This window comes from Ischnura elegans, chromosome X (assembly GCF_921293095.1).
Source record: "Ischnura elegans chromosome X, ioIscEleg1.1, whole genome shotgun sequence".
NCBI classification, from domain to species: Eukaryota; Metazoa; Arthropoda; class Insecta; order Odonata; family Coenagrionidae; genus Ischnura; species Ischnura elegans.
Window position 1 is genome coordinate 73910237 of NC_060259.1, and position 24941 is coordinate 73935177.

General features: G+C 40.4%; 1 protein-coding gene across 1 annotated transcript in view; it reads right to left on the minus strand.

Moving 5' to 3' along the window:
* LOC124170531 (cGMP-dependent protein kinase, isozyme 2 forms cD4/T1/T3A/T3B) overlaps positions 1-24941 on the minus strand; it is a 193004-nt gene that overhangs the window by 104291 nt on the left and 63772 nt on the right. The window contains exon 2 of the mRNA XM_046549306.1: positions 14904-15070. Coding sequence (XP_046405262.1) covers positions 14904-15070 — 167 coding nt within the window. The remainder of the gene's footprint in view (positions 1-14903; positions 15071-24941) is intronic.

Below are 24941 nucleotides of genomic sequence, written 5' to 3' on the forward strand. Positions count from 1 at the left end.
AGCGTAGATGAGTTCCGTGATTGATGTTGATGTGTTGATGGTGTCCGTTAAGATTATGATACATGTCATCGATATTCTATGAGATGGTTCACAAAAAATGCAGGCGCATTAATTTATTTTGACCGAAACAAATTTATCTAGACTGAATTTACGCCTGTACACAGGATATCCAGCCAATCATAGCGGAAAAATTAATGCACAATTCCCGGTTTTCCGGGAAAATTTTACAAATTTCCGGGTTAATCTTACGAGATTACTACGATAAATAAGAATTTTAATACACGCAAAATTACTGCAATACTTTTACGTAATATAATATTAATTTATTTTTAAGGACAAGGTATAGTTAGCACACATTATATTTAAAATATAAATTTGTTCAATGCAAGCCCAGTCGCTGCTTCGACCTCATAAGTAGATGCTGACGTCACCTGCCATTCTATTCTTCGTGAATCTAACTTGAATCAAGAGTGCTAGACATTTCGATTCTGCTGTCTTGTCTGGCATTCCACGCATTGATGTGGCTGTAAATATTCTACTAATATACTGCACTTAAAATTGCGACAAACACATTTTAGGCCAGACAATGGTATTCAACTGGCAGAAGTTTATGTGAATCGAATGATTATTACTCCTGGAGTATGTATTTCACGCTTTTAGATTTTTTAATGACGATATCTATTTTTCGCGATTAAATGAAAAGTGAACATTTTAAAGCTCGCGAAAACGCGACGGCTAAGTATGAATGCTGGGAAAACTCCGTGTGACGTCAATCTAGTTCCCGCTGCCGCAAGTGAGGTCATCTTGGGGCGAGGCTCTGAGCGCTGATACGACGCAGGATTCTAGCAGGTAGCAGAGTACCCTGCTAGCTGGTAGCGCTTGGCTTAATTAAGGATCCTTAATACCTTGTCAAACGGAGAAAACTTTCCGACCTTAGGCAATTTTAATAAGTGATTATTAAGACATGTTTTCCTGAGCTCTGTGCCTCATGCATGCATTGGTAACCTCAGACGATGTCAACTCCTGACTACTCGTATAAAATATAGGTCCCTTTGACGTCACGTGGAGTGGCATAGCATGGGCGCCAGTATGGCCTTTTTCAAATGAGGTCAAAATTGACCATTGCCATTCGTATAAACTGGGATTTCTAAAACCAAATAATTTTTATATAATGCATACACTAATGGTGGGTAACGAATCGCAATCAATGTCTTTCGTTTTCTTTGATGAAGGGAACTACCCCTTTCACGATTTTTCCGGTTGCTGGTCACCCTGATATAGCACACTTTATGCGTGAGCTTTTGGGGAAATGTTTAAAACTCCCCGAACCTGACTTTAACGCCTTAATGCATTCAAATATAGTATTGTATCTGGCATCTCTCGCTGTAAAGATTGAATATTTAACCTCACAAGTTTTCCTACAGAATTTATCGGGTTAAAATAGTAAAAACTCCATAACTAACAAACTAAGCATTTCGTCACACATTTTCATCTTGCTGCGACCGTCAAGCTAACCAGTTCCTCGATTTTTTCGATCAAGTAAATCGAAAATGATTTAAATAACACTGGCTAAAAAAATAATCAAAGCTGAGTTTTTAGAATATATAAATTGCAAATTTTCACTGATAAACGGGCAGTAATAAAACCATAACTTAATTCATGAAAATAATTGGTAGAATAGCATCACATATCCACAATAACTTCTTTGCTTAAAATCAAATAGTATACACCTTAATTTAATTTCAACTAATTACACGTGAAACAACTCAAAATAAAAGATCATTTTTATTCAGCAGTCTTTCCTCGTATCACTCTATCAATATTTGGAGCACAAATAGCTTCAGAACGGCGGAAAATGGCAAAATGATTATCACCTGCTATTCACCCCCACGAAAAACTAGAAATGGCGTCCGGTGGAAGCGCTCAACCAAGACAAAACAGCGATCCCTAGGCCAACCTCTTGGAATGTATTGCAGATATCTAAATCTGGATTGAGCTAACAAAAGAAAATTAGTGGAAGCACGAAATTTAGGATATCAATTCATATTTAGAGACCTCTACCAGTAATTCTCAGTTTTATGGACAACGCTGATGATTTCTAAAAGCAAAAATTAAGAATTTTTTTTATTCAGCGTGAATGAAAGCCTGTTTATTGTTATAAGAAGTGATGCGAGATTTAAACGGCAATCTGTAATAGATTCATAAACATTTATTTCCATTAACATTATTTGAAGACATAGGTATTCCCGAAAATGTGTCAAAAATATTTCCAATACTAAACTAGAAGGCTATACATGACTAATGTTGACAACTTCCATGAAGTAGCAAAATTTTATGAGAAATAACAATCTTAAATTACCTCTGAATGCGTATTCTCCGCACCATTATACAACTATTCGCGTATCCAATTATCATCGTAATTAGCGTAAACGTCTCAAGAGAAACGTAGAGTTAGGAGGTCATATTAGCTACAACAGCATTCCTTTATAAATATGTATTGTTAATTGAACGGTAACAGGAAAAATTATCAATTTCGATATGCAGTTCAATGTTGACAACGGTAATAAACCCTGAAAAATTCAAACCGATTGCGTAGGTTTAATGCCACTGATCCGAAACCAAGCATGGTATATCGTGCGGGAAGTTGTGTCCTCTTAATTAACTGTGCTCGGTGTGAATCTGGTGAATCCTGGTTCGCGTCCGGGTCAAAGCAAAACGATTTTCCCTCTGGAATTTTCGCACTTGAGTGCACTAGCATGTGTATCCGTAAAGGCTCACCGCTGCTGGTTAGTTCGCGACCGTTTCTAAAATTAGCAAGTACATCATGAGAAACGGCAGACCTAATGAACCTGATGAGGAAGCAGGTGGAACTGCTTGCTTGGTTACTGAGCACCTTCTGTTTACTCATTTCCATGCAACGGTTACCAATAAATATTATTGACAAACGGTAAAGGCATTCAAATGTGGAGTGAAAATATTTGGGGGTAACCTATCGAAGGCTAACTGTGAAATTGAAATTGAAGATGTACTTACCTGGGGAACCTTATGCTACCGATAAAAACTGTAGAGGAATAGTGAAATCATAGGTTTACTATTTGAAGGAGCTGCATTAAAAATAATTATACTGTTCAATTCATGTTATGTGAAGGAAATTGGAATCATAGTTAATTCCTAGTGTCTTAATGCCATGTCATGTTGAAGATAAAATGGAAAGTTATCGACTAAATAGTACCGAACAGTAGCAAAATTCCCCCTCTCACGCTCAACAGGTAAACATTAAAATCTTATATGATCATGAAATAGAAGTTCCAAGTTACCCCCCTTCCTGGGTACTATTCTTCCCGAGCAAAGCCGGATGGCCTTCTAGGAACTAATACATAGCCGATCGTATTTTGTCTATATTGTGACGCACTCATAGTTTAAAACTTATGCCATTATCCCATCAGTTATAGGATACATGTAGAGACCTATGAATAAGTTAAGTCTGAATAACACGATCACACGCCGTAAACTTACGCAGGGAATGCACCCGCGACGATTTACTCGTGCGCTTCAACTTAAAAATTTCTCTGAGCTCTGAGGGGGGTTTTATCCCGCAAACCCCCCCCCCCTCGCTGCGCCTGCGCGAGTAGTACTTATTTTCAGTACTACAGCACTTACAGCGAGCAAAACCACATTTACCTGGACTACCAAAAATATGTCATGCAAACATAAAATCAGGACGTCAATGGGGATCGCGTACACTTTCCAACATTTTATTGCATTCACAGCATAAGAACTTAACATTTGAGAAAAAAAATCAAATAAGAGGCACGGGCAAGTGTTGACAATGACCGACTCGGTACAATTTCCATATAATAGCTTGATAACCAATAAAATAAGCTATACGTAGCCAAAAAAGATTAAATACGACCGGTCGAGAGAGAGTGATGCGTCCTCTTAATGTTTTAATTGACCATGCGGCGAACGATATCTAAAAAAAATCATCAGGTGTGCGTGAACAAAAAGAAAATATCAGAATGCTACGCTTCGCCGACGACATGGCGTTGTTGCGGAAACAAAAGAGTTGAGAGTGCGCGTAACAGCCTAGCAGAGACAATGTGGATGAACGACCTGGAGATAAAAGGAAAACAAACATAAGGTAATAACGATCTGAGGAGGGAAACAAGGGGTCAGCGAGGCGATTCTGTTCAAGGAACCCAGGATGAAGGGAAGGCTTGTGCTCAAAGGGAAGCAGAGTCATCAATGGTGGCACTAGCATAAAATATATAATCAGCAGGATAGCACAAGTTTACGGGCTTTATCTTGAGAAAAATCCACAGGTGCAGGAAGCAAAATCCTTGAATTATTCCATTGTTGCATCAAGACATTCATAACAACATTCAATAGACAGGTGTAGGGGATGGATACGGCAGATAGGAAAGGACTGAAAACTGCTAAAAATAAGTACTAAAAGTAAGGAATGAAAACTCATATCGTACATTCCACACCAATATAAATTCCCAACCATTAATTCGTCATTAATATATGATGTATGACACATACATAATCACATTATAAAATCGTCATTAATATATCATGCTATATCACTATTCGACACAATTCTTGAAATCATGATCGGGAATTCAGTATCTGCGTGGCATTTACAAAGTCAATTTTCATTTTCAATTTCATTGTATCACAAAATGAAGCCGAAAACGTTAAAAATTGTACCAACCATAGACTAGCATATCACGCTTCAAACATGAGCATGAAAGGTATAACCAATAGGAACATGAGGAACGGGCTTAAGATCAACATAAAAGTTCACTGGCGCAGTACACAATATCCTCAAATTAATTGAGTATTGTAACTATATACGCATAACAGCTTCAATGGAGAGGCGATGGCAATAAAAATGGCAGATGTGAATAGACTGAAAACTGTATAATTCAACCTCTAAATGCAGACTGGTAGAAGAGAGTTCGATTAATTGTAATATTTTACAATGCGATGGAAACCATCACTATTATCAAGTTTGATGATTTCCATCGCATTGTAAAATATTACAATAAATCGAACTCTCTTCTACCAGTCTGCATTTAGAGGTTGAATTATACAGTTTTCCTAAGACAAATTCCGACCTTCGCCGGGATTTGAACCTGGACCCAGACGGTTGGAAACCAACAGTTTAGCCACCACACCAATCCTAACTCCGCTTGTAATTATAATCCCAATCGTACAACAAAAGTATGGGGTATTCTTGCTTAACGCTATTAACATTAAATTTTTACCACGTGATAATTATGGTTCTCACACCAAAATAACACATTTATTAACGAATCAAGGGGTTAAAAAGATGAGTCGATAACCGCGGAAAATATTACATTAATCTCTAGCGTAATGATTGTTAGTTTTATCAATATTCTCCAGCGATTTCTCTCTACTTACCTTCCTCCAAGTTTCTTATACAGGATGTTTCAGGAGGAATCTGCATTACTTCAAGAGGTGGTAGGGGAGACCATTTTTGTCCATAAAAATGGGGTCGCAACTAGTATTTTTGGCGATGCAAACATTTTTTATGCAGAAAGGTTTCTCGGGTTTTCCACCGGTTGATGTCGTCCATGTCTCCCGACGTTTCGATCTGCGACTTGCTGATCATCCTCAGGGGATCTTCCGAAGATCCGGAAGATCCCCTGAGGATGATCAGCAAGTCGCAGATCGAAACGTCGGGAGACATGGACGACATCAACCGGTGGAAAACCCGAGAAACCTTTCTGCAACTGATACGCCGGGAAAATCTAAGATCATACATTTTTTATGCACTTAGCAGTTGCAATGAAAACTGTTTTTCTTTGTTCTCCAGCCTTCCAGACATTTTATTTAATACAGTGGTTTTTGGGACATTAAATAATTAAGGTTGGACGAAAATGAGCGATTATAATTGTCTGAAACAATTAATATTCGAGCTTGATTTAACGAGAGCTTGGACCACGTATCAACAATACGATTGCGCAATCTCGCCTATTTTGAGATTGTTTCACACATTTATAATCCCACATTTTCGGACAACCTTAATGATTAAATGACCTTAAAATCCCGAGTATAAAATAAAATGTCGATAAGGCTGGACACCCTAGAAAAACCGTTTTAATGGTAACTGCAAAAAGCATCCAAAAATGTTTTTGCTACCATAGCTTATTAACCAAGGAGTTTCGACCCCGTGTTTATGATAAATGAAAGAAATTTGTGCATGTCCACAGTTTTTATTAGACTACGACGCGTTTCGGCGAATCAGCTTCGCCATAATCAGGTACAGACACCGGTATGATGGCGATGAGGTGTGATGACGAAGCTGATTCGCTGAAACGCGTCGTACGCTAATAAAAACTGTGGACATACACAATTTTTTTCATTTATCATTGCAATATGTTCCACAACATCTCACCGAACACCGTTGAATACACCCATATTTCTGGACAAATGATAAAAATTGTCTCCCCTACCGCTTCATGAAGTATTGTAGATTCCTCCTGCAATGTCCTGCACACAGCAGATCCTATATAGGCACAACGATACCAGAACCAGGCAACGAACTATCCGACCTCAATTACCATCCCTTATCCCTTGGTAAACGCCTGTGGTAAATTCTTTGGAAGAATCACTCTCTCCCCTCTCCAGCCCTTACCTTTTCTTCTATTTCGCAACGAGCTCTTCGGGTTGGCTTACCATAACTCACTAAGCAACACCTCATGTACGCAACCGCCTCACCGAATTTATCGCCACAGTAATTAACACTCAAAGGGTCCCCACCGCTGTTTTCCTGGACATAAGTCAAGCTTTCGACGTTCCTTGGCACGATTCCATTACATTTCAAACCCTTTGGCCACAATACTCATCTTTCTCTGGCGAAAACCATCAAATAACTTCCTTATAATTGCACTTTTAAATCAAATGTTCTACTCACCTCCTTCCCCAACGATGTACCTAACAGCAACTTCCTGTTTTCTTTGATATCTTAAATATATTTCTTCAAGCTACGCTCTTGCAGTTAACTCTTACCGATTCTCTCTTCATTCACCTTGCGAAAATAAGTCATTTAAAATCAGAAAACTAAATTAAAGCTATGCAATCAACTATCTCCAGAAGTATTGGCAGACTTCAAAGCATATAATAGTTATTATTATAGTATTCTACCGATTAAGGTAGGTTTCCATGGAGTATTCAAGAAGTGATCTGGGGGCCTCCCTTTCCTTCCAGCACTGCCTTCTTTAATTCACTGAAAGGCCTAATCCCTTTCAATATATCTAAAAATCCTATTCTTTTCCTTCCCCTCCCTTGTTTCCCTAACATTCTACCCTCTAACACCATTTTCAACATCCCCTCCCCGCTAAGCACTAACTCCATCCATACCTTCTGTCTCCTCCGTATCTCATCTAAAAGCTGCCTCTCCTCACCCACCATGTCCAGGACTTCGTCGTTCCTTTTCCTCTCCGTCCATTTCACCCTCTCCATTCTTCTCCATACCCACATCTCGAATACCTCCAATCTTCTCTTGTCTTCTTTCCTCAGTGTCCACGTTTCCGAACCGTAGAGAGCTACACTCCAAATCAAACTCTTCACTAACCTTTTCTTTACACTCTTACATAACGATCCTCTCAAAAGCTCCTTCCTGTTCATGAACGCCTCCTTTGCTAGTGCAAGGGAGGCGTTCATGGACAGGAAGAAGCTTCTGCGAGGATCGTTATAATAGTACTTGATAAAAAATATTACGAAATGTAACAAACAAAACTGAATAGATTTTAGATAGAAAATAATCATAAAATACCGACGAAAAAATTTTATGAGGTAACATATGATAATCATGGGGAGCATGGTAGTGTAGAGTATTGGGTAGAACGCTTGGATACTGATCGAGGGGTCCCGGTTACAAATACAGTATATTCCGTTTAATGGGTCCACCGGTTACTTGAGGCACCCGCTTAATTGGGGCAGATCTTGAAGAACAGAACCCAATAGAGGAATATCCCATAGTATTCTCCGCTTAATTGGGACAGCATGCCGCTTTATTGCGCCATGAGTCGGCGACATAGACTCTATACTCGCGACGAAATTATTTTTTTTGTTTTCAGAATACTATTTTTTTCCTCCTTTGATTTACTCTTATTTTTCTCAAGTGTTCCTATTCTTGCCCTATTTTGAATGCTCTTATTGTTATATTATCCGTAAGAGGATAGGACTTTTCTTTAATACGACTTAGTAAAAGACATTCATTCACCATCGCCCGAGGCTGTGAACAATATTTTCGACTAAATTGTTATAATTCTTAAAAATGATAATAAATTAACTAAACTCGCTGATTTATTAATAAAATTAATATTTTAATAAACTTAGGTTGCATTATAAACATTCTTTAGTCTTCTTTCTACCATTTCAAAGTTTTTTTATGCCCATATACGAGAGAGTTCGCCTAATTGGGGCAGCCGCTTATTTGGGGCCAAGTGCGCAAGTCCCGATACCTCCCAATTAACCGGAATCTACTGTACCATATAAAGCTTTCGTGCATCGCAGGAGGGGGAGGACAGGAAGGAGAAAGGAAGGAGGCGCCGCCGCGATGGGAGCCCGACGGCGCCTACTGGGACAGGATAGGAGAGGAAGGGAGGGGACGAGGAATCCCGCTCCGTCACAGAGACGAAACCAGGCGAAACCAGGCATCAACCATTGCTATTCAAACAACTTTGAAGGATTATCCTATGAGGAAGAATAATCCAACGATCAAATCCATAGATATAGGTGATGCCAGTGGTAACCAAAATTACAAATGACGTTGAAGTCGACAACGCACCATTTTGAAAGTAAAGAAACTGTGAGCTAAGCTCTCCGATTGGCCGCAACTTTGCCCTGTTTCCGGATGCGTAGGACGATACATGACTTGCCTGAAGGAGATGGCGATGTGTGATAGAAGTTTCGACAATTCTGTTGAGTCACATATTTTTAGAGAATTTCTCCTGATTCTTCACTGTGGTAGTGTGGCACCTTGTCCACCACGAATTACTATTCCCCCTACCTTGAAGAAAGAACAGCACATATCAAAGATCACTAAACCCAGTGGCGCCGACTCCATGGGGCCTGAGGGGGCCCGAGCCCCCTCAAAAATTCGTTATGGGTGTGAGGAAAAAATTGTCAGGCTTGCCGATTTTCCCCGGAGTGTCCAGATATCGAGATTCGAGTCATCAGGGTTCTAATGTTGATCATATGACTCTTCTAAAATGCTTAAAAAACTTAAAACTCGCTACTTATTAAATTTACCGGGGCAATTTTCCCGGTTTGGGCCCCCCAATATTTTTTGTAAGTCGGCATCCCTGACTAAACCTCTTTGGCACCGGGTTTATTAATTGATCCGTACGGGATAAAGTGAGCCGATAACTCGTGCTACATACGTAGATACATAATACACACATACACATACATAATTTACGTACCTACGTAGATACATTTCCCTAGCAACAAGTCTTTCCCTGCATAACCGATTTCGCGATAAGAAGGTGGACTTTAATTTGATCCACTCAAATACCGAAAAACATCCTTTCCCGCCACTGAAATTGAAAGCTCACCAATTATAAAGAATTGGTTCACCCACCAGCCTTCTGCCACTACTTTCGTCGATGTTATCTCAACAGCCGACTTCCCCGCTACCAACCTGTTGATTATTTTTTCGCCCAAGCTTTCACGATCTCTCATCAACTCTCATTTTTTTAGTAAATACGACTACACTTCCCCCAAAAAAACTTTCTTCCGGACACTCACTCTTCTTCGCAAAATCCAATACGCTTTCCACAAGAGGCAAAAGGTACCAGAAGACAAATATCCAATCATCGAAACCTGTTTCACCGAACTTATTCGGCAAACGACTAGCACGCAATCAATGAAAACGCAGCCTCAACTGGAAATCCAACCGCTCTCCGGAAGGAAAAAATGACAAAACATTCCACACATATAGAGGCAAGAAAAACAATACTTTCTCCGTATTTCCCCAATATCTGTCCAAACTGCTGAGACCCCAAATCCATTCTCAACTTTAAATACATTGATCCTGCGCAGTACTAACATTCCGAAGTGCTATCAAGTATTTGGTTGATTTACCAATAGCTTTTTAAACAATACCATCAGAAATTAAAGACACCTGAATATCTATTTTTGGCTTTGCGGATTTTCAGAGTCAAATTGAATGAGGACTGAAATTGAAGTACATAGCGACAAACTTGAGCAAGCAGAATAACTGAAATAATGAGGTCCAAAATAGCATTTTTAATTCAAGTTTTGGAAAAACCACTTTCTCTGCACATCTTCGAAGCCACCAACGCCATCACTTTAGCGTTTACTGGTAATATATAAACTGTCTATTCACATGAAAAAAATATCCAGCTATATTAACCCCAGGGGTATAAAAAACGGATCAGGATAACAAATTCTAGCCAAATGGACCTGTGGCGTTTTGGAAATCGTCGATTGCATTAAATTAATTAAGCACCAAGTTAGAGGGTAAACAATATTTCATTCAGGAATTGGTCTTTTTATTTTTCAAATTCTATCTCAGTCGACAAAATTGATAGGGTGGTATCCTTTTATTTTCTCTATTGCCTAAATCGAAAGATTGCCTTTCGTTTTCTTTGATGAAGGAAACTACCCTGTTGGTCTTTTTATTTTTCAAATTCTATCTCAGTCGACAAAATTGAAATTGGAGAGGGAGTCCTTAGCTCACTGTAGCGGGAAAGGTGAGAACATTCATAGATACAAATGAAGCAGACGGTGGGGATGGCGCGTGTGCAGACCAGATCTGCTGCGGGGGGCGCGGGGAGGCTGCGGACAATGATGGAAGGGTGCCGGGACAACGGGGAAGGGAGGAAAAGAGAACAGGGCTTACGGAGAGAAGGAAGGCTAGTGGGCCGTAAGACGAGCGGAAAAGAGATGCATCACCCGAGGGAATGAAGGCTAAAACACGCGTGCCGACTTCCATATGAACCCAGCGTAACCGTTAGCCTACCTTTAACAACAATAGCATCCCGTCCATTCAATTGGAATCGGGTTAGTGCGGTCCACAGAAGGATGATTTGCCATACGGATGAGCGGATTTTACTGAGGGGAGCACTGAAATACGACCCCCACGTTTCTACACACACATGACACCCTGCACCTTCCACTTCACTCCGACAAGTAGAATGTTTGCGATGGGATATCTTGTGCATTAAACAATCTTGTCATCTTTCATGCTCTAAAATCATGATGTGCGGACAATCGCAAAGAATGGATGCCGGGAGGAGAATGCACTTGCACCCTACTATGAATAACCAGGTAGGGGCCTCACCAGCTCTAAGGGCCATTGTTACAAATGATTTATAGCGTAAAACCTTTCTCTTTGAAATAATTTATCAACGTTCCAAATTTCATGTCAATCTGATAGATAGTGTACTGATGCATAAAGAACAAGCATACCGATAATCGCTTTTATGCATTGTGAATAAATGAATCGTTCATCGCACATGGATTTTATAATAACCGATTATTTATAATTTTTAATGACTGATTAAAAAGCGCCCGAAAATGCAGCATAAATCAAAAGATACAAAAAAACATTGTACCTTATACTTATTTTAATTTCAAACTACAACATGTGTATCTTTGTGTACCTTTTCCCTTCGCTCTTCTACGATATTTTTCCCGAAAAATTCTTCAAACATAAATGAAGCTTATACGGGACGGATTCGAGCGTACTCGATTTAGTCACCTTATTCCAACTAATCCATAAGCCCCACGATTAATAATCTAATGGAAGTTATTATTTCCGGAGTAAGGGATGATTTTCGGGGCATTCCATACAACGCCTCATGGCGCAACCCTTAAGAGTGAATTCTCTGGGCTCTCTCTCTCTCTTTCTCTCTCTCACTGGGATTTCTAATACTTCCCTTATTGGCCGAGGAGAGCAGTCTTTCACTGCCGACCGTTTTGTAATCCGCCGAGTCGATCGCGTGACCCGGCTCCGACCAACCGTGCCTCGCAACGGCTGTGAGATACGGAACTATTGGTGTCCATCGCCTTCTTGCAGTTGGCATTTCAGAGGCCTTTACCGTTAGCTATGTACGAGATCCTCTGCAACTATGTATCTCTAGGTTCTTAAGACGCGTGTGAGATGATATGGTCTGGAATAGGTGACAGTTATCCCATGCGTAGCTTTGGTCACATTCATTAATTTAAGCCGCCATAGCATACATCACCTTCTCCTGCAGCAGAAATTAGATTCAAATCTACATAATTACAGGGAAGCCTGTTCAATAGATGTGAGGTAGGAGGGGATGGTACACTAACCATTTGCCTGTATGTTCCTTGCATACACCCTCAAAGATGCTGCAAATTAGATGCATACCCCCAATATCGTATTGCAGCCCGCAGCGAGGGGGGGGGGGGGTTTGGGGGATAAAAACCCCCCAGAGCTCAGAGAAATATTTAAGTTTAATCCATTTTACTTAATTGGATTAGGATTAATTATAGAATAGTGTTAGGATTAATCAAATATCCCTCAGAAAGCCGTAAAACTCGCCCTTTTGAATCATTAATCTTATAATTTTTCTGGAGGAGGGCCCGTGCAAATCCCGCTTACCCTGGCGGGTATGCAATACCCCCATACCCCTAAGTATTAGTTGCACCTAAAACCCCCCCAGCCTTAATTCTTAGCTGCGCACCCGTGTCGCATTGCAATTGAATACTAGACGAAAATAAAGTACCATAATGTGATTCACAAGTATTAACCCGTTAACGCCTTGCGGTACCAAATGGTACCAGCTGGGAGTGCAGGGCTAAACGTAACTTTTTTGTCATTTATCGAAACTTATTAGGGTTTTGAGAATTTAAATTAATAAGAATACTTTCAATAACATTTTTCCGAAAAGTTTTCCATTTGAAAGCTGTAAATAACGCATTTAGAGCCGTTTGAAAATTGAGAATTATCAACTAGCCCAAAAAACGGAATTATTTAGAGCAAGCATTACGATTTTCATTACTTACGCCTTATGTACTGCTAATACAAAAGTTTTATTATGTAATTATGATTGTTACAACATTTTTATATCATATAAAGTATGGTTATTTGATGTGAGCCTAATATTTGGGATGTTATGATGCAAAACATTTTGGTGGAACCATATGGTACCACTAGGCGTAACTAATAGTGGTAGTAAAAGGATAAATTTTGCACCTAATGACTCAGAATTTCATTGACATTTAAATACATGATACCACAAAAATGGCAGAAACTTTTTAATTCAGGCGTTACCGGGATAAAAGTTGGAACTTATAACGTGCAAATAATACAAGAGAACATTATCTCGTGAACAGCTAAAATTCAACGTTGTAGAGACCTTCTCCAAAAAGGGTTAACGTGGGAGTAGAGGCGGCAAGAATTGACCTATTGAAACAGTCACAAAGTTTTTAATTAGCGGAGGGTAGTATGAGAAAGGACGGGGGGAGAGACATTTAAGGAGAGTATTGGAACCAAGTAGGTCCTATTTCCTCTTTTTACTTTGTTTTTAAACCTCCCTTTAAATAAGAAACACGAACAAAAAAGTTCCTTGGAGAAAAATCGTTTCCTCAATATGTTCAAGATGTCGAGTATTTACGGCTTCCACTTAAATAGCAACGCCCATTTATAGACCTTACCATTGAGGCAGTTGATCCCTACAGCAACCTGATCCATCAACTCGGCCACACATTATATATTTTCACCTGATGAGCCATTCATGACATGGATCTCAGATGTATACATCTGTGAACGGTATAGTTGAGGAACGACGAGGTGCTGGACGTGGTGGGTGAGGAGAGGCAGTTTTTATATGAGATATGGAGGAGAGAGAATATTTAGACAGCGCCAGTACTGAGTGGAGAGGGGATGTTAAAAACAGTGTTAGAGAGATGGGCTTAAGGATACTTATGGATAGAATGAAACGGAGTAGCCCTTACTGCGAATTGAAGAGGGAGGTCCATGCAGGGGCGGATTCAGCATCAAATTTGGGGGGGGTCATGACCTGGGTTCGGGGATGGAATACCCCACGGGCGAGAGGGGCGTTTTTACAGTAGACGGTCCTACGATAATAACTATTCAATCTTCTCCCCGTTTGGGACTTGCAGCTATGTATTTGCATATACACTCCCTTTACTTCTTCACAAAGACACAAAAACTATTAAACTAATAAAAACTAAAAATTGTTGATAAAATTTGAGGAAAGAGGTCATGACCCCCCTAAACCCCCGCTAAATCCGCCCCTGGGTCCGCGTTGGGAGGAGAGACAGGCCGAGAACGATAACAGTGAGTGAATTCAATCATTACTATGTATTAAATTTAACTGGATGATACGTCTGAAGATTCCCATACCGATGAAATATGGATCGTGGCTTTTCACCGGACTTCTTCTACCCCACCTCCACACAAGAGAACGAAAAGGCCACAATAACATTAAGTACGCGATGGTTGCGGTGCAATCAGGATTCAACAACGTTCATTACTGATATGGCCAAACGAGTGGTTACACGAGGAAGTAGACATAAGCAATTAGGCGTTCGTATCCTATTTCATGATGCTTCACGTAAAACCGAGTTAGCATCCAATCCTCCTTCAACCTAGTAGTTTCGGGTGACTAACGACGCTAGTGGTCTAGGGGCAAGCTACTCGTGGCTCCTCATGAAAAATCCTCGATGCGTGGACTACTATTTTGCCCTAGCGACGCAACCCACTGTTTACATCGAGTTTCGGCGGCGGGAACAGCAACGCAGCGCACGGCGAGTCACGAAACAAAGAGAGCGGTTTGCCGCGGCGTGGCGTGCGCGGCGCAGCAAAGCACGACGGAATTGGGGGAGGGGAGAAGGGGCGTGCTCACCTTCCATGACGTAGACAATGCTGCCCACATCTCCCTCCTCGATGATGACGCTGCCTGCGGTGTACACGACCGGGTACATGCAGTCCACTATTTCAGTTATCTGAGTCTTCTCCAAGTTCTTCATGAAATCATTGTCAAGAATGGCAGCCTTGATCAGGTCACGGGATCTGTATAAAAGAAAGCAGAAAACCAAAGATTAAATCCAGAGCGTAGTCTCATTTTGAGAAAGCTTTAAAAAATCACGGAGTGATATACAGGGTGTCCCATTTATCTTGACCACCCGAAATAACTTTTTGTCCAGATGCAAATTCAAAAATGTGTCAAGCAAATGTTCATTATCCGTCACGGGGACATTAATCATCATGATTTCCTTCCTTGTAGCTTTGTTATTTACAAAGATATGAACAATAGGAGTTACAGGAAAGGAAATGAATTGCCGAATACAAAATATAGGGTGCCCTTTAAAAAAGACATACCGCTGTTCATATCTTTGTAAATAACAAAGCTACAAGGAAGGTAATCATGCTGATAAATGTCCCCCTGACGGCTGATGAGCATTTGCTTGACACATTTTTGAATTTGCATCTGGACAAAAAGTTATTTCGGGTGGTCAAGATAAATGGGACACCCTGTATTTAGTTGATGGTATCGTAGATGGAACTTGCGTGGCCAGATATCTTCATGCATACCATATTGTTAAATTTTATAGTTCTATTTATTAACCTAGTCTTGTGATAGGCTTGATAGGTTAGGTGATAGGTCCTATCGGTGTTACAATAGTGGTGTTGAGGATCGGATGAAAATTCACACTCCAACATCCTGATGCGTACAGAGCTCAAATACCACACTCCGACCAAACTAACCTCTGGATGTAATACATGGATAAGTCATTAAAATGTGGTACTTTCCCTTCTAGGCACCCTCAAATTACTGATATACTCTGTCAGCAGAAATTGGTAGTTAATATATTAATATGGTCAGATGCAGATGCAATTTGCGCCGTGAATGACGGGTCGGGATGGAATGGTGGAGGGAAATCTGGCGTCGGCATTAGCCTACTCTTAATGAAAGACGTCTAGGGGACAATGGTTTAACATCCCATCCGACGGAGCTGAACTAAAAGGTCCTCCAAAAACTACTCAACCTGGGATCGGGCAGTCTCTGGAAAATCTCCGCCACCGCCGGACTTTGAACCCGGATCGACTTAGTTGGAAGCCAACACTCCAGCCACCACACCAACCCGATCCTCAAAACCACTATTGTAGCACCTGAAGGACCTATCACCTTATCTATCTAACTCATCATAACAGTGGGTGAATTCAATCAATACTATGTATTAAATTTAACTGGATGATATGTCTGAAGATTCCCATACCGATGAAACATGAATCGTGGCTTTTCACCTGATTTCTTCTTCCCCACCTCCACACAAGGGAACGAAAAGGCCACAATAACATTAAGTATGCGATGGTTGCGGTGCAATCAGGATTCAACAACGTTCATAATATGGTCATGATATGGCCAATGATATGGCCAAACGAGTGGTTACACGAGGAAGAAGACATAAGCAATTGGGCGTTCGTATCTTATTTCAAAGTTACGGTGTGATTGAACGAGAACATTAAGTAGTATTAGCTGACTTCTGGACCCATATCTTAAGTGGAGCTCTTAAAAAATTATGCCAAAAGAATTAAATTAATAATATAAAATGCAAATTTTGCCTGGTTGATAATTTATCGTTGATGCTGTAAGTCATATTACCACGGTATGGAGCAATACACAGATTTTGATTATCAACGTGCTAAATGCATTTCAAATGGAGAATCCGAAGCGCCGCGTTGAAGAGGATTGTAAATGCTAAATTTTTTTAATGAATTAAGTGCACCTCAGGTACGACAAGGCAGTGAGGAATCCGATAAGGAACATCGATGACTTTCTGGGAGAGGTAAAACCAAAACGTCAACAGAGATGGCGCGATTCCGGTGGTTCCTGCTTCGAAGACAGATCAGGAAGACTGCTTTTTTCTCTAATTATCGTAACTACAATAGGGTAGTTTCCTATTATTTTTTATTGCCTATACCGAAAGATTATTACTCCTGGAGTACGTTTTTTACGCTTTTAGATCTTAAAATGACTATATCTATTTTTCGCGATTAAATAAAAACTAAAAATTTTCAAGCGCGCGAAAACGCGACGGCTAAGTAGGAATGATGGGAAAAGTCCGTGTGATGTATTTCTGGTTCCAGCTGTGGCCGTGTGAGGTGACCTTGGGGCGAGGCTTTGAGCGCTGATAGGACGCAGGCTGCTAGCAGGTAGCGCGTGGCTTAAATAAGGATTATTGATACCTTATCAAACGAAGGAAACTTTCCGACCTTAGCCAGTTTTAATAGGTGATTATTAACACATGTTTCCCTGAGCTCTGTGCCTCATGCATGCATTAGTAATCTCAGACAATGTCAAACTCCTATCTACTCGTATAGAAACTAGGTCCCTGTGACGTCACGTGGAGTGGCATCGCATGGGAGCCCATCTGGCCTTTTTAAAATGAGGTTAAAATTGACCGTTACCATTCGTCTAAACTGGGATTTCTAAAACCAAATAATTTGTATATTATGAATACACTAATGGTGGGTAACGAATCGCAATCAATGCATTTCGATTTCTTTGATGAAGGAAACTGCCCTATTACTAAGCCAACCTGCGGATCGGTATGGTTCCAGACAGATTGTGAATGTAATCACGGCATTGCCAATACCATCGACGTAATTTGAGGAGCGATGTCATCTTGAAAGTTGCGAACGGCTGCCACAAACACCTTAGAGCAAATACAAAGAAGAGCGAAGTTCTGCTTCTTCGAATTACACTTAAGCCTGAACCACGCGATCAGGTTTTCAATTAATTTAGAAGCGATCATTTTCCGGGATTGCTGGAGGGACGGAATCCCATCCCTTTTTCCAATACTGGAAACGTTCCTTTCCCATCACTCGAAACGTCCCACTTCGCTGAAACCATCTCTAGCACCAGTGGCGTAACTAGGAATATGCTATATGCTTTGGGGGATGGAGGGGTCTGGGGGGTGACCCCCTCCCCAAGCAACGGGAAATTTTTGACAACTGACATACCTATAAATACATTTTACACCATTTTGGCACTTAAAATTTGGGTTTCACTCGTAATTACGCGGGAAATCATCACAGCACGGAAAAAATTTGCACACTATAAGGGCCGTTTTACGCGGGGCATGGAATTGCGCAGGCTAGAGCTGCATTAATTTCTAAAATGGCGTGGAATTGCGCGAATGCATGAACGAAATTAGAACAGTGGCTATTTTGCCGTCTCGCATCCACGCATTCTCGCATGTGTTCTAGCAATTAACCGCTTTACACGACGCAATTTTATTGCGCCTTCGCACGTACGTCATATTGCGCATTGCCGTGTACCGTGTAAAACGGCCTTAAAATATTCTGAGGCTTTGGGGGATCTATCCCTTCATCCCCCCATAGTTACGCCACCGGCTGGCACCATCCTTCAGCCAATCAGAACACACTGCCACTAACAGCGATCATAATGCCAAGCTTGGCTTTCAATGGAATGACTGTTTAAAATATGGAAAAAGACGGAATATGTAATGGAAAAAAGTGATGGTGGAAATGACGTTGAGGTTCAGAAAATTATGTCGATCACTCTTTTCGTCACAGAAAACCTATCGCTGGAGTTACCATTCAAAGGTACCGAAAAAATGAGTCAGTGTGATTCAGGCTTAAGAATGAAACGGCAAAAGAAGAGATACAGCGAAGATACATTCCACAATGGCGAAATGCGACGGTAGCGTTTGCTGTCATGTCGTTCACGTGCAGTGACGCCGACTCCATGGGGCCTGAGGTGGCCCGAGCCCCCTCAAAAATTCGTTATGAATGTGGGGAAAAAATGTTCAGGCTTGTCTATTTTCCCCGGAGTGTCTAGATTTCGAGATTCGAGTTATCAGGGTTCTAATGTTGATCATATGACTCTTCTATAATGCTAAAAAAAACTTAAAACTCACTAATTATCAAATTTCCCGGGGCAAGATCCCCGGTTTGGGCCCCCCAATATTTTTTGTAAGTCGGCACCCCTGTTCACGTGATGGGCCAATTTATTCCTATTTCATTCCATACTCACTAAGAAGGAAAAGTATCGGGATTTACATAAAATCTAATAACCGAGGATCGTGGTGGCCCAGAGGATTGAACGTTGGGCGTCAATTCAAAGGGTCAAGGGTTCAACTACCGGGTGGAGCCTTCGAACGCCTTCCCCCCCACCCTCCACGCAAACCGTCGGGAGTGCGAGATGTTCCATTAACTTACCTTAAATAGGTATTAATCACTAGCCCGCGGCTAAATCTGGGGTGAGCTTTCTTTTTTTTATTCTTACATATCCAACACAACCTTCGGGTTCATTAACTTAGTGAGTGAATAATAATTAGGTATTCCATTACATATCATGATCAATTTCCCGTAAAAATACTGAAATTGGAGTTTCCAAGGAGAGCACTAGGAGGCAGCACCAGGGGCGCAGCTAGGAATTAAGGCTGGGCGGGGGGGGGGGGGGGGGTTTAGGTGCAATTAATACCGGGGTGTGTGGGGGTATGGAATACTCACCAGGATAATCGGTAGGTGCGAGATTAATACATTGCGGAATTTGAAGATTAACGGTTCAAAATGGTGAGTTTTACCGATTTCTGAGGGATGTTTTATTAATCCTTACACTATTCCATAAGTAATATCAATCCAATTAAGTAAAATTGATTAATTTTAAAATTTCTCTGAGCTCTGGGGGGGGGGGTTTAACACCCAAAACCTCTTCCCTCGCTGCGCCACTGGGCAGCACCACACCGTCCCGTTGAATCTTGGGTTCTATTGCCACTTCGGACGCATTTTTTTATTTTTTTATACGTCATATATTAATATGTATAATTATAAGTTTTAAAAATATCCGCAGTGCAGTGATGAGGTCTCTTTTTCATTCCCAATATTTACCGTATACTATTTGCCACCGAGAGAGATAGAACTAAAAAGTTACGAATTTCATACACCACGTATGTAAATTTCGGTCAACAGTATATCCTAATCGTAGCCATAATCAAGCATAACCCTAACGTCGGCCATGATGGAGAACCTGACCCGGTGTAACTTCCGAACAGCCTTTCACAATAAACGCCGGGAAAGCCTGCACTCACTCTTAACCCTTAATCCACAGCTTAGTTCTCCGTAAAATTCGGATCACTCTTCCCGTCAGCGACGCGATCGGCGACTTTTGAAGGCCCATTCTATTGCGCGCGGGGTGACCACACATCTTGAGGCCAATCAAAGAACACTCTACTGTAAAATTCGCTGGTGTTTCACTATTGGCGTCACTTTTGGTCAATGCGCAGCCTCCCTGAGCCAGGGCTGGGCAAAATACATGCTGTGGAGTATTTGAGATACAATAGACAAAATACCGCTCCGCTCTAATACTAATAATACCGCTCAAAATATATTTAAAATGCAAAATACAAAATACCATTGACTTGGGTATTTGAAAAACTACAAAACAGTATTTTAAATACCTTGAATTATAAAACATACATTTGTAAGTGAACTAAGAGACCATAAAAAAATATATAACCTGGCTTGGCACGTTATAGATAGTTGCAAACATGAAAAAAAACGATCCTAACAAAAAGAATTTATCTCTGAAGCATAATGTTTCAGAAGTGTTATCAGAGCTACACCAAAGCATTTCACAAATGCATTTTTAATTTTAGATTGGAAAAATACTAAAAATCAGTATTTGAAATACCAGATACAAATTACAAATGTATGTCAAATACGCATTTCAAAATACTAGTATTTTAAATACTACCAGCCCCGCCCTGATCGTCTTGTACTATATACTCCCGAGGTTCCACACCACACGATTCCTCCCACGACGGGGGAACTTACAACGTTTAGAAACATTGCGCTCGCTCAAGGTCCGCGATCACGAGGAGTTTCCATGCGTGGCTCACGTTACGCTCGCTCCTTGGACTCGAGCGCCTGAGAGCGAGAGTAATACGTTGCCAAGCGTCAAAACCAATACGGTGGTTTCCAATTTCCAATTCCAAGGTTTACCAGCATTTTTACTGCCTAAATCGAAAGATTATTACTCCTGGAGAACATATTTAACGTTTTTAGATTTTTAAATGACGATATCTATTTTTCGCGATTAAATGAAAAGTGAAAATTTTCAAGCGCGCGAAAACGCGACGGCTAAGTATGAATGCTGGGAAAACGCCGTGTGACGTCGTTCTGGTTCCCGCTGTCGGCGTGTGAGGTCCTATTAAGGTGACCTTGAGGCGAGGCTTTGAGCGCTGATACGATGCAGGCTGCTGGCAGGTAGCAGAGTACCCTGCTAGTAGGTAGCGCTTGGCTTAAATAAGGATTATTAATACCCTAGCAAACGAAGGAAACTTTCCGAACTTAGGCAGTTTTAATAGGTGATTATTAAGAGATGTTTCCCTGAGCTCTGTGCCTCATGCATGCATTAGTAATCTCAGACAATGTAAAACTTCTATTTACTCGTATAGAAACTAGGTCCCTGTGACGTCACGTGGAGTGGAATCGCATGGGTGCCAAACTAGCCTTTTTCAAATGAGGTTAAAATTGACCATTGCCATTCGTTTACACTGGGATTTCTAAAACCAAATAATTTGTATGTTATGAATACACTAATGGTGGGTAACGAATCGCAATCAATGCCTTTCGTCTTCTTTGATGAAGGAAACTACCCTATTTCATACGACGCTACAGCTAGAAACGCGCGCGCCGCAGTTCCTTCATTAGCAGTAATTCGAAGCCTCTAATTGTAAGGTTTGGAGGCCGGAATTTCGATAGTCATCTGTTTGAATAGGGTAGATTCCTTCTTCAAATAAAACGAAAGGTATTGATTACTGATTAAAGGTATTGATTGATACTCTTCTGCATCCAATCCTGATCTATTTCACGAGAATTATTCGATACAATGGCCAAACTACACATCTGCAGGATATATTTAGGCCACTGCATTGGTTCAATCAAAGCTATAACTTAATGTTATATATTAAAGAAATATTAATTCCATATGTGTGTATTCCATAAATAGGCTTTCAGAATAATGATAAAGAGCATTTATATCTACATTGTAAATTAGTTCAGTGTTTTTGCAATTAAAACTTTATTAAAATCACGCTTTCTATCCGATTACGCCTTTGACTAAACAGCCACAGTAGCTATAACGGGATATACAAGATTTCCTGAATTCATTCTCTCGTTGAAAATGTGAGAGTCTACAATGATTTACATGTAAGGTCGGAGTAATTTTATATGACTAAGGTAGACTGCCTTCGATTACAATCCATAAAATTCTGACACGATTATAACTTTTATGCGAAATGATCTCATTTCTACCAAAATATCACTACGTCAATACTACATAATGCCATACATGCCTACTAACGTGATTATTTCCACTGAGAGTCGCGAAATTAAGGAGAAAATACCGATTTAGAAAAAAGTTTTTTGGGGTTCAACGTACTTTTCCCATTTTTTACGGCCCTTTTATCACGATACCTCGAACAGCCGAGCAACACCCCAATCATAACCAGAAACCAACACTACTACCTTATCACTCCCTTTTTACAACGCCCTCTTGGCATTCCACAATCAAAAATGTCGCCCCGGTTAGTTGTGCCACTAAATGCGAATCTAGATTCATCAAGACGAATAGGAAAAGCTTTACACCCCAATAAAAATAAATAAAATAGATCCCGGTGAATAGGCTGGGGTTAATTTCGTATTCCCACATCAGATCTTCCAGTTCGATAGTCGTTATCATGAGGAATGCAAGCATCTGGAAACGGCGTTTTGCTATTACAAAATACTACTGTCAACAGACATTAACGGCTGGTGTTCAAAATATTCCGGCCACATGTCTATTGATGCGGCTACAGGCTAGCATGTAGACGTAGATAGTAAAATATACACCGTCAGTGGCGCAGCGAGGGGGGGGGGTTTCGGGGGTTAAACCCCCCCCCCCAGAACTCAGAGAAATTTTTAAGTTTAATCCATTTTACTAAATTGGATTGATATTACTAATAGAATAGTGTAAGGGTTAATTAAATAACCCTCAGAAAGCCGTAAAACTCACCATTTTCAACCATTTACTATGCGTTTTCTGTCATCACTAGGTGAACAGCGTAATTTTAGAGAAATTGATTTTTTTGTTTTTCCAATAAATAAATATTATCAAGAAAAATAAATTTTGTGGGAAATACAATACACATATCATTGCGAAAAATCCACAGAGGAAAAATCATTCGCCTTGACCGGGATTTGTGCACTGCGGTTGACTCCGTAAAAGTTATCACCGTGGCTAGTCCCGGTATACTTAAATACACTTATTATTATTCACTTTGCCCACTCTTTCCTAAAATTGCAATTTAGTACAGGAGTCCGACGCATGAGCTCCCAGAAATTTTTAAGTTTAATCCATTTTACTTAATTGGATCAGTATTACTTATAGAATAGTGTTAGGATTCATCAAATATCCCTCAAGAGCCGTAAAACTCGCCATTTTGAACCATTAGTCTTAAAATTTTTCTGAAGGACGGCCCACGCAACGCCTGCTTACCCTGACGGGTATGCAATACCCCCACACACCCAAGTACTGGTTGCGCCTAAAACCCCCCCTTACCTTAATTTTTAGCTGCGCCCCTGTACACCGTAATCCAGCAAAAAAGGCTAAGATACTTTGTGTACTCTGGAATCTAAATGGAGTTATCCAGTCTCTTAAATTTTGATTCCTCGTGGTAAATATAGACTTCGCTCGCCGTTCTCTTAATTCTAAAATGATTGGCATCTGGATTCCCTAAAATTTTCGTTTCAGTGCAAATTTAATGCCTTAAAATTATTTAATATGGACCAATAATTTACCCAAATTTTACTCCTCTCTTCGGTCCCTAAAAGTTTCGCCTACCGTGATTTTTTACACTATGGCCCTCAGGTTAAATTGCTTTAACCTTTCATAAAATCGCCTGTGTTGGATGACGATAAATATAAGGAATTCTATTCTTTATTCTGTTACGCACCTGTTGACGATATGAGTCACTACCATTCAGGATAATTTATGTAGCATAATTAAGTGCATGCAAATTTCCACACTTTCGTAGTTAGTCTGTTCCACATTCTTCAAATGACAACGTGCATAGGCCATTTTCCTCCATACGGTAAGGGAAGAATTCCCTCATCCTTCAGAAAGAAGAATTCTCCTCAATGCCCAGTTTTTGCTGCCTTTTTCTATAATAACCAAAACTATCAGGGCAGCATAACAAATTTTTACGACTATTCTACGTCACCTTCAGCTATTCTACCCGTTGTTGCTATTTTCAATAAAATTTTATATTAATATTTTCAATACTCCAATAATGAAATCATTTTCCGTATATACATACAATTTTTCATTAAAATATCATGGAGGCTTAGACATTTTGCGAGGCTGTAAGTTTCGGTATTAGTACCTATCAACTACGCAAAGTGTAAGGATACAACATTACAAAAAGAAAAACAAATTGATTGCGTAAATAAACATATCGCAGAAGATAAGAGTAACTTTTGGACCCTCCCTTGCGACACAGTTAAGTCGAATATTATTATCATTACTAAAATAACGGCTTTAATCTAATGCTTCATTTCCTACAAAAATCCCCCATTAAAAAATCAAGATCAGTGAGTTTCTGCAGAGGGAGAATGGGGCCAAATTTAACCGACACCTGATAGTAGTTCCGACTTCTGCCGCAGCGAGGCGCCCCACTCCGCAAAGGCGAGCGCATAAGGCAAGGGCGCTCGGGGAGGTAGAGGTGGAGAAGACGAAAGGAGGGGGGCGGAGGGGAAGGTGTGTGACGTTACGCAATGGGAAGATACTGCCGCCTATTCCACCGTCAAAAACTCGTTTTTACGGCCCTCACACGAGCTAGTTGAAATTCTCCATTCTCCTCCACAACAGGTC